The sequence below is a fragment of the Siniperca chuatsi genome, linkage group LG24 (genome assembly GCF_020085105.1).
Source record: "Siniperca chuatsi isolate FFG_IHB_CAS linkage group LG24, ASM2008510v1, whole genome shotgun sequence".
In the NCBI taxonomy this organism is placed as follows: Eukaryota; Metazoa; Chordata; class Actinopteri; order Centrarchiformes; family Sinipercidae; genus Siniperca; species Siniperca chuatsi.
In genome coordinates this window covers 3,051,187-3,063,231 of record NC_058065.1, presented here as the reverse complement: position 1 = coordinate 3,063,231, position 12,045 = coordinate 3,051,187, and the positions used below count along the sequence as shown (strand labels likewise).

General features: G+C 40.4%; 1 protein-coding gene across 10 annotated transcripts in view; it reads left to right on the top strand.

Annotated features, from left to right (window-relative positions):
* Positions 1-8,959, top strand: part of LOC122871838 (protein Shroom2-like) — a 29,444-nt gene extending 20,485 nt beyond the window's left edge. For 6 of the 10 annotated variants that reach the window (XM_044187263.1, XM_044187266.1, XM_044187270.1 and 3 more), the window contains 6 exons: positions 144-235; positions 2,559-3,170; positions 4,142-4,663; positions 5,849-6,023; positions 6,219-6,491; positions 6,585-8,959. In XM_044187263.1, coding sequence (XP_044043198.1) covers positions 144-235; positions 2,559-3,170; positions 4,142-4,663; positions 5,849-6,023; positions 6,219-6,491; positions 6,585-6,857 — 1,947 coding nt within the window. In that variant the 3' untranslated portion in view covers positions 6,858-8,959. The remainder of the gene's footprint in view (positions 1-143; positions 236-2,558; positions 3,171-4,141; positions 4,664-5,848; positions 6,024-6,218; positions 6,492-6,584) is intronic. The other 4 variants (XM_044187264.1, XM_044187273.1, XM_044187272.1 and 1 more) reach the window with 1 other exon arrangement.
* The last annotated feature ends 3,086 nt before the right edge of the window (positions 8,960-12,045 follow it).

Below are 12,045 nucleotides of genomic sequence, written 5' to 3'. Positions count from 1 at the left end.
TTCAAGTACCTATTTGACTAGATTTATTCCAACATGAGATGCTTAGTAATGATTGATGGCATGAAATGTAAACTCACCGTATTTTGAAAACTGGATGTTTTCATCCAAATTAACTTAACAAGAACTCATAAATTGATTTGCAGAGTTCAGCAAGGAGGCCCTTTATCTTTCTTTTGCAGAATATTCCTTCACCATGGAGAGACCCTCACAGCCAGCAGAGCAGTTACCCCACCAGGTGAGATGATTGTACATATAAAAGATAAATTAGATAATAAAGAAGACAATAGAGACGAAATTCAGTCCAAAAATTACAAGCTAAAAAGGAGGCAATCAAAAGAATAGTAAAATGGACAGTGAAGTAAACGAATTATCAATTATTTTCTCATCACTCTTGCTGTATTACTGTTTGGCCAAACGGTAAATATCCAACGACCCGAAGGGGAGCAGGATGGCACAGCGTTAGCCAAGTCAAAGAAAGGTCAAACAGTTGATCGCTGCACTTTCCAAAGTGTCCATTAGAACGACTACCTGCTCACTCTGACCTGTCGATCGCTCTGGAACATCCGCCAAAAAGAAATGCTTGTGAAGTTTCATGTAAATGTGGAATGTATTTGAGTGGTGAGATTTCAGGGCAGAGAGGGAACACGTCTCAGTTTCTCATTTCAGGTTTCTTGAGCTGAAAGGAAAATATCATTTTCTGTCATTCTTCCCAACCTTACCTGGAGTTGTTAATGTGAACAGTATCTCCTGGACTCCTGTAGCAAACTACACCCAGATTTACAAAAGTGTCTGTGCAGTTACAGGTGATTTACGGCGGGTGGAGAGTGTATTATTTTATCCTTAAGCTGGTGTTGAAAATGAACACTTATCTGTTACATACATGATTGTACATGATCTCTTTCTTGGCTACATGGTGAAATTCATACACAGCACTTGCTTCTTTGTTGACATGCTGCCTTGTGCGCAAGGTGGGACATAAACACCTTTCAGGAAATACGACATTCGACCACAAGTGTCAACAAACCTTACACTAAGATATCTTAGCTGAAGTGTAGCTGGAATTCCTTCTTTCTAGTGTTACTTCACGCACCTTTTTGGTGGGTGGTGTTTGAACAAGATAAAATTCCAACCACTGACGTCCGTGGTGATTTGTGCAGTTTTGCTTTACATTCACCATTAACCAAAACCCCTAATTTATACATTAAAAGGCCCTTAAAGTTACTTATTTTATGCCAATTTCACTTTAATCTAAGGATTAAAAGTTAAAGAGATAAAACTAGTGATTTCCACCGGAAAAACATAAAGATTAAGCCCGAAGTGTTGCTTATGCTTCTCAGTCTGCCAGTACATTAATGATTACGTGTTTTACCCATTTAATGTAAGGTTTATTTAAGTGGCCGGTCTGTTAATCTTTCAAATTAAGGGAAAGTACCCACAAGTAGCCTTTAAAAGGTCAGAATGTGCACTTGTGTCAAGTGTTTTCTTATGTTTTCGTTTTGCTCTTTCAGTCTATTTTAAAGCCAATGAGATGCTGCAGCAGTATAGTTTGTTTAGAGAGGCTAAAGTTATCTGATTATAAATGAAGGGAAACAATATTTCTATAAGGTCTGGATTAAAACTTTCCTTTTAAAAATCCAGTTTGTCTCCATCTTATTTTAAACAATTTGCTGTTAATGTAATCATATCATTCGACGTGTGGCAGAGAATTTGATCCTGGACAATTCTGCAACTAATAATAATTACAACATTTATTTAGATGAAAGCTTTCTTTAAGTCAGATATCCACTAATGTGGTTCAAATAAACCAATCAGACATGTTAGTGGAGTAAACATGGTGGCACTTTAGCTGCGTAAACAACTTCTTGTGAACATTGCACATCATATTTTCCAAAATGAGCTATTGAATTTTCTAGCAAAAACATACCCACAGAATTGCAGAATAAAAATCTTAGTTGTTTTTTAGATGTACTAAAACCACCAGAGTCACAGGCTTGTTTTTCTACACAGACCTGTGGTTCAACCAGCCAAAAAACTACTTCTGACTCATGCTGTCTTGATGGAGTCTGAGTTGATGCCCAATTTCTTCTACAGTACTACAGAAAATCACACAGCACATATGGACCGGATCCATGAGTACCAGTGTGTAAACAAACTTTTCTCCTCGGAACCTGGAATACATTTTCATATATATTTTCAGAGATGTTAATCTGGTAAATATTATAAAGAGTACGGTTTAGACCTGCTCTATAGGAAAAGTGCGATGAGATAACTTCTGTTATGAATTGGCGCTATATAAATAAATACATAAATTGAATTGGTAAACATCTTTGAAAGTTATTCTAAAATGATATTGTATATCGAAGAAAGGTACAGACTTGCACTGTAAACAAAACTATACAAAACTTATAGTTATATGCAAGGGGCAGGAAGATTTCATTAACAGCTTTATAAAGAAAGACAAATTGAATCAATGTATTGATTGATCTCCCTTGTAAAGAAGGTAAAATTAGACTTTGCCCTCAGGTACTGATGGAGTTTGTCTTTATTTTGACCTCTAGAGGAAAAATGGAGAGCAGGCTGCGATACCAGCCCCACCACAGCCCACAGTTGGCCCCATCAGTCCCCAGAAACGAAGGCCTGGTCCCAGGCCTCACTGACCACAGGACCCAACCAGATGCTGCCAATCCCTCCCACACCACACACTCCTCAGGCCCTTGCAGCCTCAAGCCCAACCCTGGCTCCCATCACCCATCCCAGCTTCCACAAACCAAGGGCCTCCTGCCGCCGCCCAGGCCCCATTTAGGCCCAGAAACCACATCCTCCTCTCAGGAATTCCTCGCTGGCGCCCAGGCAGCGCTCCAGCCTCTGTCCAGCTCCAGCTCTGACACCCAGCACCATGCTACTGCCCAGAACTCCTCCGCCGGCTCCGCCCCAGCCAGCTCCCCTCACCTCAGCAGGACGTCCGGAGCAGACATGAGCAGAGAAGGTGTAGAAAACGAGGAGGAGAAGGAGCAACCGCAGCCACGTTCCTCTTCATCCCTGTTGACCTCCTGGACGGCCGCTGTGTCTCTTCCCGCAGATAGAGTGCGGTCTCCCTCGCCACAGTTTGCACCACTGAGACTGACGGACAAGCCGCCGGCCGTGTTCGTGCAGGATGACTCACCGCTCAGGTAAGCAGCTTAGCTAAAGTGCTTCAGGTCTCCCCTCTGCACCTCGTTACGTAAAGCTTTTCCCTTCTGTTCTAGTAGAGGAGGCTTTGAATAACAACTTTAGGTAAACAAGTTCAAGAAAAAACATGGAGGGCGAGTCAGGCAGTGATAAACAATATGATGACACAATCTACACGAGTGTAGAAAGAAAGCATGATAAATTATTATGCTTATACGTCGGACTTCAAATAACACTTGTGGTGGGATTGACCTCAAATGGTGTCAAAGGAATTGATTTAAGAAAAGCTTGTTGTCACTGTGAAAGTGCTGCTACTTCTGTCAGCTGCTGAAAATGAAAAATGTGACCACAGAGAGGAAGATCAGAGTTTGATTGTGCTTGTAGTCGATTTCCTCTGCGGCCTGAGACAAATCGAACTGGAGGCTGTAATTTTGTTAAAGCCACAACGGCTGCTGTGACCTTTTGGTTTCCATTGCAGTTCTACTGTACGATTCATTCTTTAATTAGAAATGGTCGACTGTGTAGCTATTATGTTTATTAAAAAATGCATTTCCATGTTCTGCCATCTCTGCTTCATTCTTTTTTTTAATTGTCCAGTTAAAAGACATTGCGTTCCCAAAATTCAAAACCAGCGATGCATATTTTTGTTTTTGTTGTACAGTTTGTTGTAAAGGTTCCATGATATCACTGATGTCTGAATTTTCTTACACCGGAGAATTTAAACCTTCGACTGAAGTCTTTGAAGGTAATAAAAATACCTAATAGTTGATTCAATTAATAATTATAAGAATAAAATGTAAAAAAATAAAACAAATGTTTAAATGGTAGTTCAAATAACACACAGGCATCAGACAAGACTCTTAAGGTTTTCGGATGTTGTTATCACTCCACCTATATCTACCTTTCCTCAATCAAAAAACATGAGCAAATGAAAAATTCCAGGCTTTGATATTGAGATCTGTTTCCTGTCCAGGTCAGAAAATGATTTGAAGCTCCCAGCAGAGATGGATGTGAACAGCCCGGTGAGGAAAGTCCCCGTGAGGATCGTCCACGCTGAGAGCAGCTCGGAGCGAGAGGGCAGGGCCTACCTGCCTCAGAGCAGCGAGACCTGCAGCGTCTCTGAACCGCCGCCCCACATCCCCTCCCTGAGCGCCACGGAGCGCCCGGCCTCGTCCCTGTTCAGCGTCTACACCCGCCAGGCCGCTCACGACCTGGCTCCGGCTCTGGTGTCGGTCCAGGAGTCGGTCCCTGAGTCGAGTTCAGCGGGGGCTCGGCGCTCAGAGGAGGACGCCAAGAGAGAGGAGCTGGCCAGGGACATCATGGGTAAAGACAAGTCCCTGGTGGACATCTTGGACCAGAGTGGCAGGATGACCACCATGGACCTGATGGAAGGACTCTTCCCCACAGAGGAGCAGATCCTGGAGGGGGCCCTCCAGCGCAGGAGGGCCTCAACCGGCTCCAGGCTGCTCACCTCATCCCCCAGGAGCATGGACAGGTGGGGCATTTAATTAGTACGGCAGTGTGTTCAGCGTTGGGTAGAGGCTAAACTCTCTCTAGACAACGTTGGTTAAAATGATTAATTACGTTTTTCTGCTGCAGCTTCAGAAACACAGCAGCAAAAAATATTAAAGGCCCTCTGCTGCTTAAATGTTTTGTCCTTTCCAGATGTGATTATAACTGCATCCAGAAGGGGCTACTGTCTCCTCAAGTGTCCGTCCTGCTGAAGTTTCTTTGAGCAAGACACTGAACCTGCGAACTCTTCTTTAAATGACTTTGACCTCTGACCTCCCCTCAATTATCCTGGAATTTCTCATCTGATTACACAGTTTTAATAACGAGCTATTTTTAATCAAAGAATGATTTTTAGCTTCTCTGACAAAGTGGCTGGAAGTGTTCAAACTTACTCCCATCCTCTCAGGAATCAGTTAACTTTTTTCAAAATCAAAATAGTCAGAAAATACAAATGTATACATGAATATATAAACACACAGTAAAAGGAAAAACCAGGGAATTGATTAATTAACAAACTAAACCAATTTTAAGTGTTAGACTAGTAAAAGTTTTAAGGCAGTCCAGAAATGAGTGCGCTGAAGGTTTGATATTTGTTTGCCTGTTCATCCTTCACTCAGCCTGCCCTCTGGTGGACAAATGTCTCATCAGTTATCTCCTCCAATCAGACTCCAAGAATGTCGACCTGCTGTATAGTTGCTGACTACTTTCCACTATTTCTATGTGTATTCCGGTTATTGCTGGTTATTTATTTATTTTAAATGCTTATTTTCCTGTCGGTAATATTCCCAAATGTCTCCCTTGTCTTAATGATTATCATAACAAATGGCATTATAAATATTGGGGAAATGGATTTAAAATAGATCACTCACATAAATATGTTTGTCAGAAGTAAGACAGTGTTGAGAGAAGGACTCGCCAGTGTTGTAGATGATTTTTAATCCAGAGTCTCTGTGCGAGAACATAAACGGACGACGTCGTGTTTCAGTTAAAGATTTCAAAGATGTTGTGTACAAAGATGCAGCATCACTCTGTATTTCCTAAAAATCGGACCTGAATTCACAGCTTCTAGGAAAAGTTGAAACAGAAAAATGTCTCAGAACCTCTGCTCAGCTGTGTTTGTGTTTACCTGTGTGTGTGTGTGTGTGTGTGTGTGTGTGTGTGCTGTCAGGAGGGAGGAGGAGGACGTGTCCGTGTCAGCAGCAGCCTCCCTGGTGCCCAGCTCCTCCTATTACAGCACATCGGCTCCCAAAGCCGAGCTCCTCATCAAGATGAAGGACATGCAGGAGCAGCTGGAGGAGCAGGACTCTGAGGACGAACTGGACGTCGACCTCGCTAGTAAAAAGGTAAAACTCACCCAGTGAGAGACAGGCAGCATGTAATATTATGTTTTATAACACGTGCAGTCTCCATCAGTCAGTCTCGACAGAAATTAGAACGTTTTTAATAGTCGGTAAGTAGAAATTTAGGAAAACGTTCTCCCTTCTTGTCTTAATGCTCTGTATGTGTTTTACTCCCTTTGTTTTCTTCATGCTCTCCAGCAAGAGCTGATCTCCAGCCTGGCGGGGAAGCTGAAGGTGCTGCGGGAGGCACGGCACAGCCTGCAGGAGGACGTGGAGGACAACGAGGCTCTGGGCCGCGAGGTGGAGGCCACCGTGCAGCGCCTCTGTCAGCCCAACCAGCTCGACAAGTTCCGCATGTTCGTGGGCGACCTGGACAAGGTGGTGAGCCTGCTGCTGTCGCTGTCGGGGCGGCTCGCCCGGGTGGAGAACGCTCTCAACAGCCTGGAGGATGAAGCCCCGCCGGAGGAGAAGGTAACAGCCTTGGTCACATCAAATAATGCATAAATGTCATCCATACTGTCCACCTGATCTACTGAATAATTACTGATATCCATACTTCATCAGCGAACCCTGACAGAGAAGCGCAAGCTGCTGATGCGGCAGCACGAGGATGCCAAGGAGCTGAAGGAGAACCTGGACCGTCGGGAGCGGCTGGTTTCTGGCATCATGGAGGCCCACCTGGACGCAGAGAGCCTGGACGACTACCGCCACTTTGTGAAGATGAAGTCGGCCCTCATCATCGAGCAGCGTAAACTCGAGGATAAGATCAAGCTGGGCGAGGAGCAGCTGAAGTGCCTGGTGGACAGCCTGCCGCTGGAGCAGAGGCCGCTGCTCTGATGCTGTTTCGCAGGAGAAATACTGGATCACGATTGGGGCACCAGGAAGTTGGGGGACTATTTCTACACTCGAGGCTGCTACATGTAGCATTTTAATATTAATGTCATGGCTGAGATGATTTCAAGCCTCCATTTCATGCCAGCGAAATTTATATTGTTTCTCAAAATGAATACTACATTTCCCAAGTGGCCCTTTTTGACCAAATGGTTCTAGGAACTAAATTAGGAACAAAGATTAGTCAATTAGAACGATAATTGATTAAAAAACGAGGCCCAGTTCAGACAAGGACTAGACAAGAACACAGAGACATTGTGTGGCCATTTGTAATCAACTGATTCACAGCTGTGGTGTTTAAATGGATATTGAACCGAAGACACAGAGACTGAAAGAGCCAGAAGAGCAAGATGCCTCTTTGCAGGGTGTTTTCTGATTTATTTTTCTGCTTTAATGCGCATCTGAATTAATAATTGAATAAACCTTCTTTGCCTAGACTTGCAGGTAAAGTTCCTGAGTTCCTAAAAAGGTTCACGGGTTCCTGGAAAAAGTTACTGTGCTCACGAAACAACAAGTTTTCTCTTTTACCGTGAGGAGGATAAACAAAGATGATTTTATGTCGACCTTTCATTCCTTCTGCAGCAGAAACTTTGTTCTGTGAGTGCCCTCTGTCAGTTTTGTGCTGTGAATCCAGCTGATTTCAAGTAAATTTGGTCTAGAGACTCAATGATCTATTAGTTTCCCAAAGTATCCTCAAGGTATTTATGATTTACTAATGTTTCAGACAACTCACTGCACCTTTTTAAACTTATAATACCTAAGCATTTATGTATGGAGTATCAAACACAATCAATGCTAATAGTGACCAGCATTGAATTTCTCTCAAACTGGTCACTATCGGAGGCCTTTTTTTAACACCCGTCGCTCCAGGTTGAGCCTTCATTCTCCAGAAAAGTCAAATGTTTTATAGAGTGCAGTGTTTGATGCTAAAACACTGATTTTTAGATAGAAAACTACAATCAGAATCATATTTTATTGACAGCTGCATGTATTTGCACCTCAACGCCCCCCTAGAGACGAAGATGGGAAAGTGGAGGGTTTGAAAATTCACACACATAAATACACACAAACCAAATTATGTTCTCGACCATTATGTAAACACATGACTTTGGTTGTCTCTTATCTTACAGTGTTTCCGGTGTCATTATTTGTGTGTCTGAATTGTATTTAAGTTGCATCATGAGCTCGCTCCCCTGCATTGTGTGGCCGGGTTTGTAATTAATTATCATCACGTGTGTTTTAAGTATTAAAGTAATATTTTCTAGTAATTTATTGTAGCCTTTTTGAAAACCTCCATGGAGAAAGGGGAAATGTTTCCCCAGTAATTTATTTTGACTACTTTTTGTTTTCTAATGAAATGAAGAGTTTGATTCCAAAATGCTATAAATCTGTTTTAGGTTATAATCCAGTTTTTAAAAGTGTTAATATCATGGTTGACAAGATGATTAAGTTATCTTTCCTGCTTTTACAACAAACCCTCTCTTCCTTTGTGTAGTGTATTATTCTATAAGGGTAGATGTCACTTTTCCATAATATCTCATTATGGAGTGAAACTCTTTCATTTATGCTAGAAAAGAGGTGAATCTGATCATTTTATTCTCATAAAGACGATGCTGACTTGTTCCAGCAGTACAGACGTTGCTCCTACTTGCTTTCTATACAATAATACACTGCTAGTATTCCCTGGATGGTTTTGTTGCCTGTAACCTCACAGGTTTTCATTCACACTTGGTGCTTTTAGCTGAAGCTCCCATCTAAAAACTACGGGACAGTCTCATTACCATTGGACTCCTGACAGATGTACCTTTTCTACAGCTGAAGTTTCTGAGGAGGTTAATCCAAAAGTTAGCACTTTACTATCTGCTTTGGCCCATTCAGGGGACTCTCTACATATATATTTGAAGACGTGCCTACTGTAGCCTCCCACCACTGTGAACTTCATGGACCGACGTGGGCGTGCCCCTGGGTACTGTGTACGGCCCACGCACACTTCATGTATGCAGTGCACTCTTTCACCCACTTTCAAAGCAATAAAATGATAAAGCTGAGCAATCTAGACTTGTGTTTTTTATTATAGCTAATTACCTAGGTCAGTTTTATGCCATGTTACTGGAACAGATCACTATCAAGAGTTTATCAAGTGATTCTGTCAATAAGCCCCATAAAAGCCCTTTAAAGTGCAACTGCAGTAAAAATATTTCAATCTGTTTACTAGAAATCAAGTTGTTTCAAGAATTAAAATAAAATCTGAGATCTTGAAACAAGAAAAATAAGGCATATCTGCACTAGAATCAAGAACATTAAACCTGATTGTTTGTATTTTCACTTATTTTAAGAAAATCAAACTTAAAGGACTCAATTCTGAACTGTTTAAACCACTGTGTTTTGTTTATACATTTCTAAAAGTTTCTACACCAGTTCAAAAAGAAAATACAAAGTTTACAAAGACAGCTTTGGACTTGTTGGAAAGAGTACTTTGTACATGGCTAGCAGTTTTCCCGAGCTTTCAGTCTTTTGTGCTAAGCTAGGCTAAGAAAGCAAATGAGCATATTTTCATAGTTGTTTGTTTAAAATGTTTGCTTTTGAAGACAGTGAAGCGAATTAAAGAAGAGCAGATGCTTGCGCATTTGAACGCTTGTGTGAAAGATTTGTGATCCAAACTTAAACAAAGACAAACTTTATTGTCACTGCACATTGTGCAGCTCCTAAAACGGTCCATTTAACTTTCCACACACGCACACATATTACACACACCCATACAGATAAATCATAATAATCATAAGATAAAAAGAAGTGGCATATCAGAAGCTGCCATAGTACGTTGTACCAAATGCTGTTGCACCTTATAAAGATATTACTGCATGTTATATACAGATATTTACAGGTGTTATTGCTAATACTCTCAGTTTTATAAAGTATTACTAAACTATCTCAGTTTGTAAAGTTTCTGTCAGTAATAGACTAAAACAGGCCTGTTTTTTTAAAATTATGATAGAACAAAAAAAGTCAAATGCAGATTTAAGATAAAATACTGATTGGGTCTTACAGACTGAATGTGTCTGCAAGGTTTACCTGAAACAACATTTTGTGCTTTATTGTCTGTTTGCTGCTTTAGAGGCTTTTCTGCCATGACTTGAATTAATTGCTAATAATTATTGACATGAAAATGATATTATTGGAAGACAAAAAACAGTCCTTCAGTTTACAGTCTCCCCGTATCAGACTGATGGCATGTTGCAGCCGTTGAAACAAAAGTAGTTACTGTTCATGTTTGCTGAGGTTGGACAGAGTAGGAGACAGGCAGGGGAAGATTATTGTCACATCAAGTCTTCATTTTATGACAAAACAATATAGAGATGATCACAATACTGACAATGTTTGTCACTTACATATGCTCTTGAACAAAACATAAGCCTGTTTTTCTTTATTTAACTGTCAGCTTGTATATATACCTATTCTCAGCAAGTCTTTCAGAATCATGTAAAATACAGATGCAGGAAAGTACAGACGTTTCCTGTAGTTTATGATCTCTGATGATGCATTTTCATCTCTTGCTCAACTTTTACAGCCAGATGCTGGGATATTTCCTAGCAGTCATTCTGGACTTCGGCTGTACCTGTCGGATAAAGGATCCGGATCCTACATGTTATTATTGTTTGTTTGTTTTTTCAGGAGAGAAAATTGATACCAATTTCCCCGCCAATCCCCTTCAGGACCAGAACAACATGTCTGGCTTTCTTTCAGACTCCAACTTCACCACACAGATTGTTTTACACTTTTATCCCAAGTTCCTCTTACTTAGCCATGACTTTGTGCTTCCTCCTTCATCCTCATGAAGCGCTTTTAGATTTGATTTGGGTAAAATGACAGCTGTGAGAATCTGTAAAAGGAATGTACCAGAAGTAAAATCATTATTATTGTTTTTCTTTGCTGCACATACAAGTGAAGACTTCTGTCGTCATTATTCAGTACCGTTGATGTTGCTTTCACCGGACCGTTAGTTATTCGTGTAGCCCTCAAGGCAAAACCTGATTAAACTGTAGGTGTTTGTCTTTTTGGCTCATGTTACACATGAAACAGTTTATCTGTCCCCACATGAATATGTTTTTGTTTTTTTTTGCAAATGCGAGAATTGACACAAATTCCACAAATCACTGCAATATTGGCCAAAGTGCTGCTGTATACACTTTTTTTTAAAACTCACTCAAATATTTTGTTTTATTCCAAAACACACAGTGTTTTAAAGTGATTTTCTGATGTTTGTCAGAAACCAAATTTCATTTCAGCTGTATTTGTTATAGTTGGAATGACTAATAAACTTGAACTTGAAAAGCAAATGCAAGTTTTTGAAATCTATCCACATTAAACTGTCAAATTACAAGCCTTCTCATAAGACTTCACCCACAAAATTATACTTTTCACAAACTTTGTTTGACAAACCAACTGCTTTGTTCAGCTTTTAACACATCTTTGCCCTGAACTGAGCCTGTAAGGCAGCACTTCAAGGCTGTTGTGCTTAATTTAATTAAAAAAACAACTGTATTAATCAACTTAACTCAGAATCAGAATCAGAAATACTTTATTGATCCCCGTAGGGAAACTCTTTGTTACAGCAGCTCGCCTTTACGTCAGTGCACACAGGAGAAGTACTAGAAAACGATATGATACACTATAAACACTATAAAACAGGTTAGAAAATAAATTACGTATTAGGTTGGTATAAGTATAAGATAAACTAAGTGTCAAAGTACCAAGTGGGTTTACCGGTTGATGATGAAAGTACAGTATAATAATACAGTGTCACCAAATATGTAATAAGTAATAGTAATAAGCGGAGGTGCATGTACTGTCAAGAGTAATATATATATAATATATAATCAACATACATTTTTACTGTCTTTGGAACTAAGTTATTGGTGAGTTTCTAAAACGATCACATTGTTTCAGCAAACCTGCAAATCGTCCAGCAACAGGAAGAACATTTCCACAAAAAAGGAAAAGCTCATTTATTTTAGCATCCTAGAAGACTTATAAATACACCAGTTGGAATAACTGCAGCACTATATGATGGTTAACACGTGATCAAAAAAGAAAGTAAAGAGAGCTGAAAATAAGGGCACACATAAAAACTAAA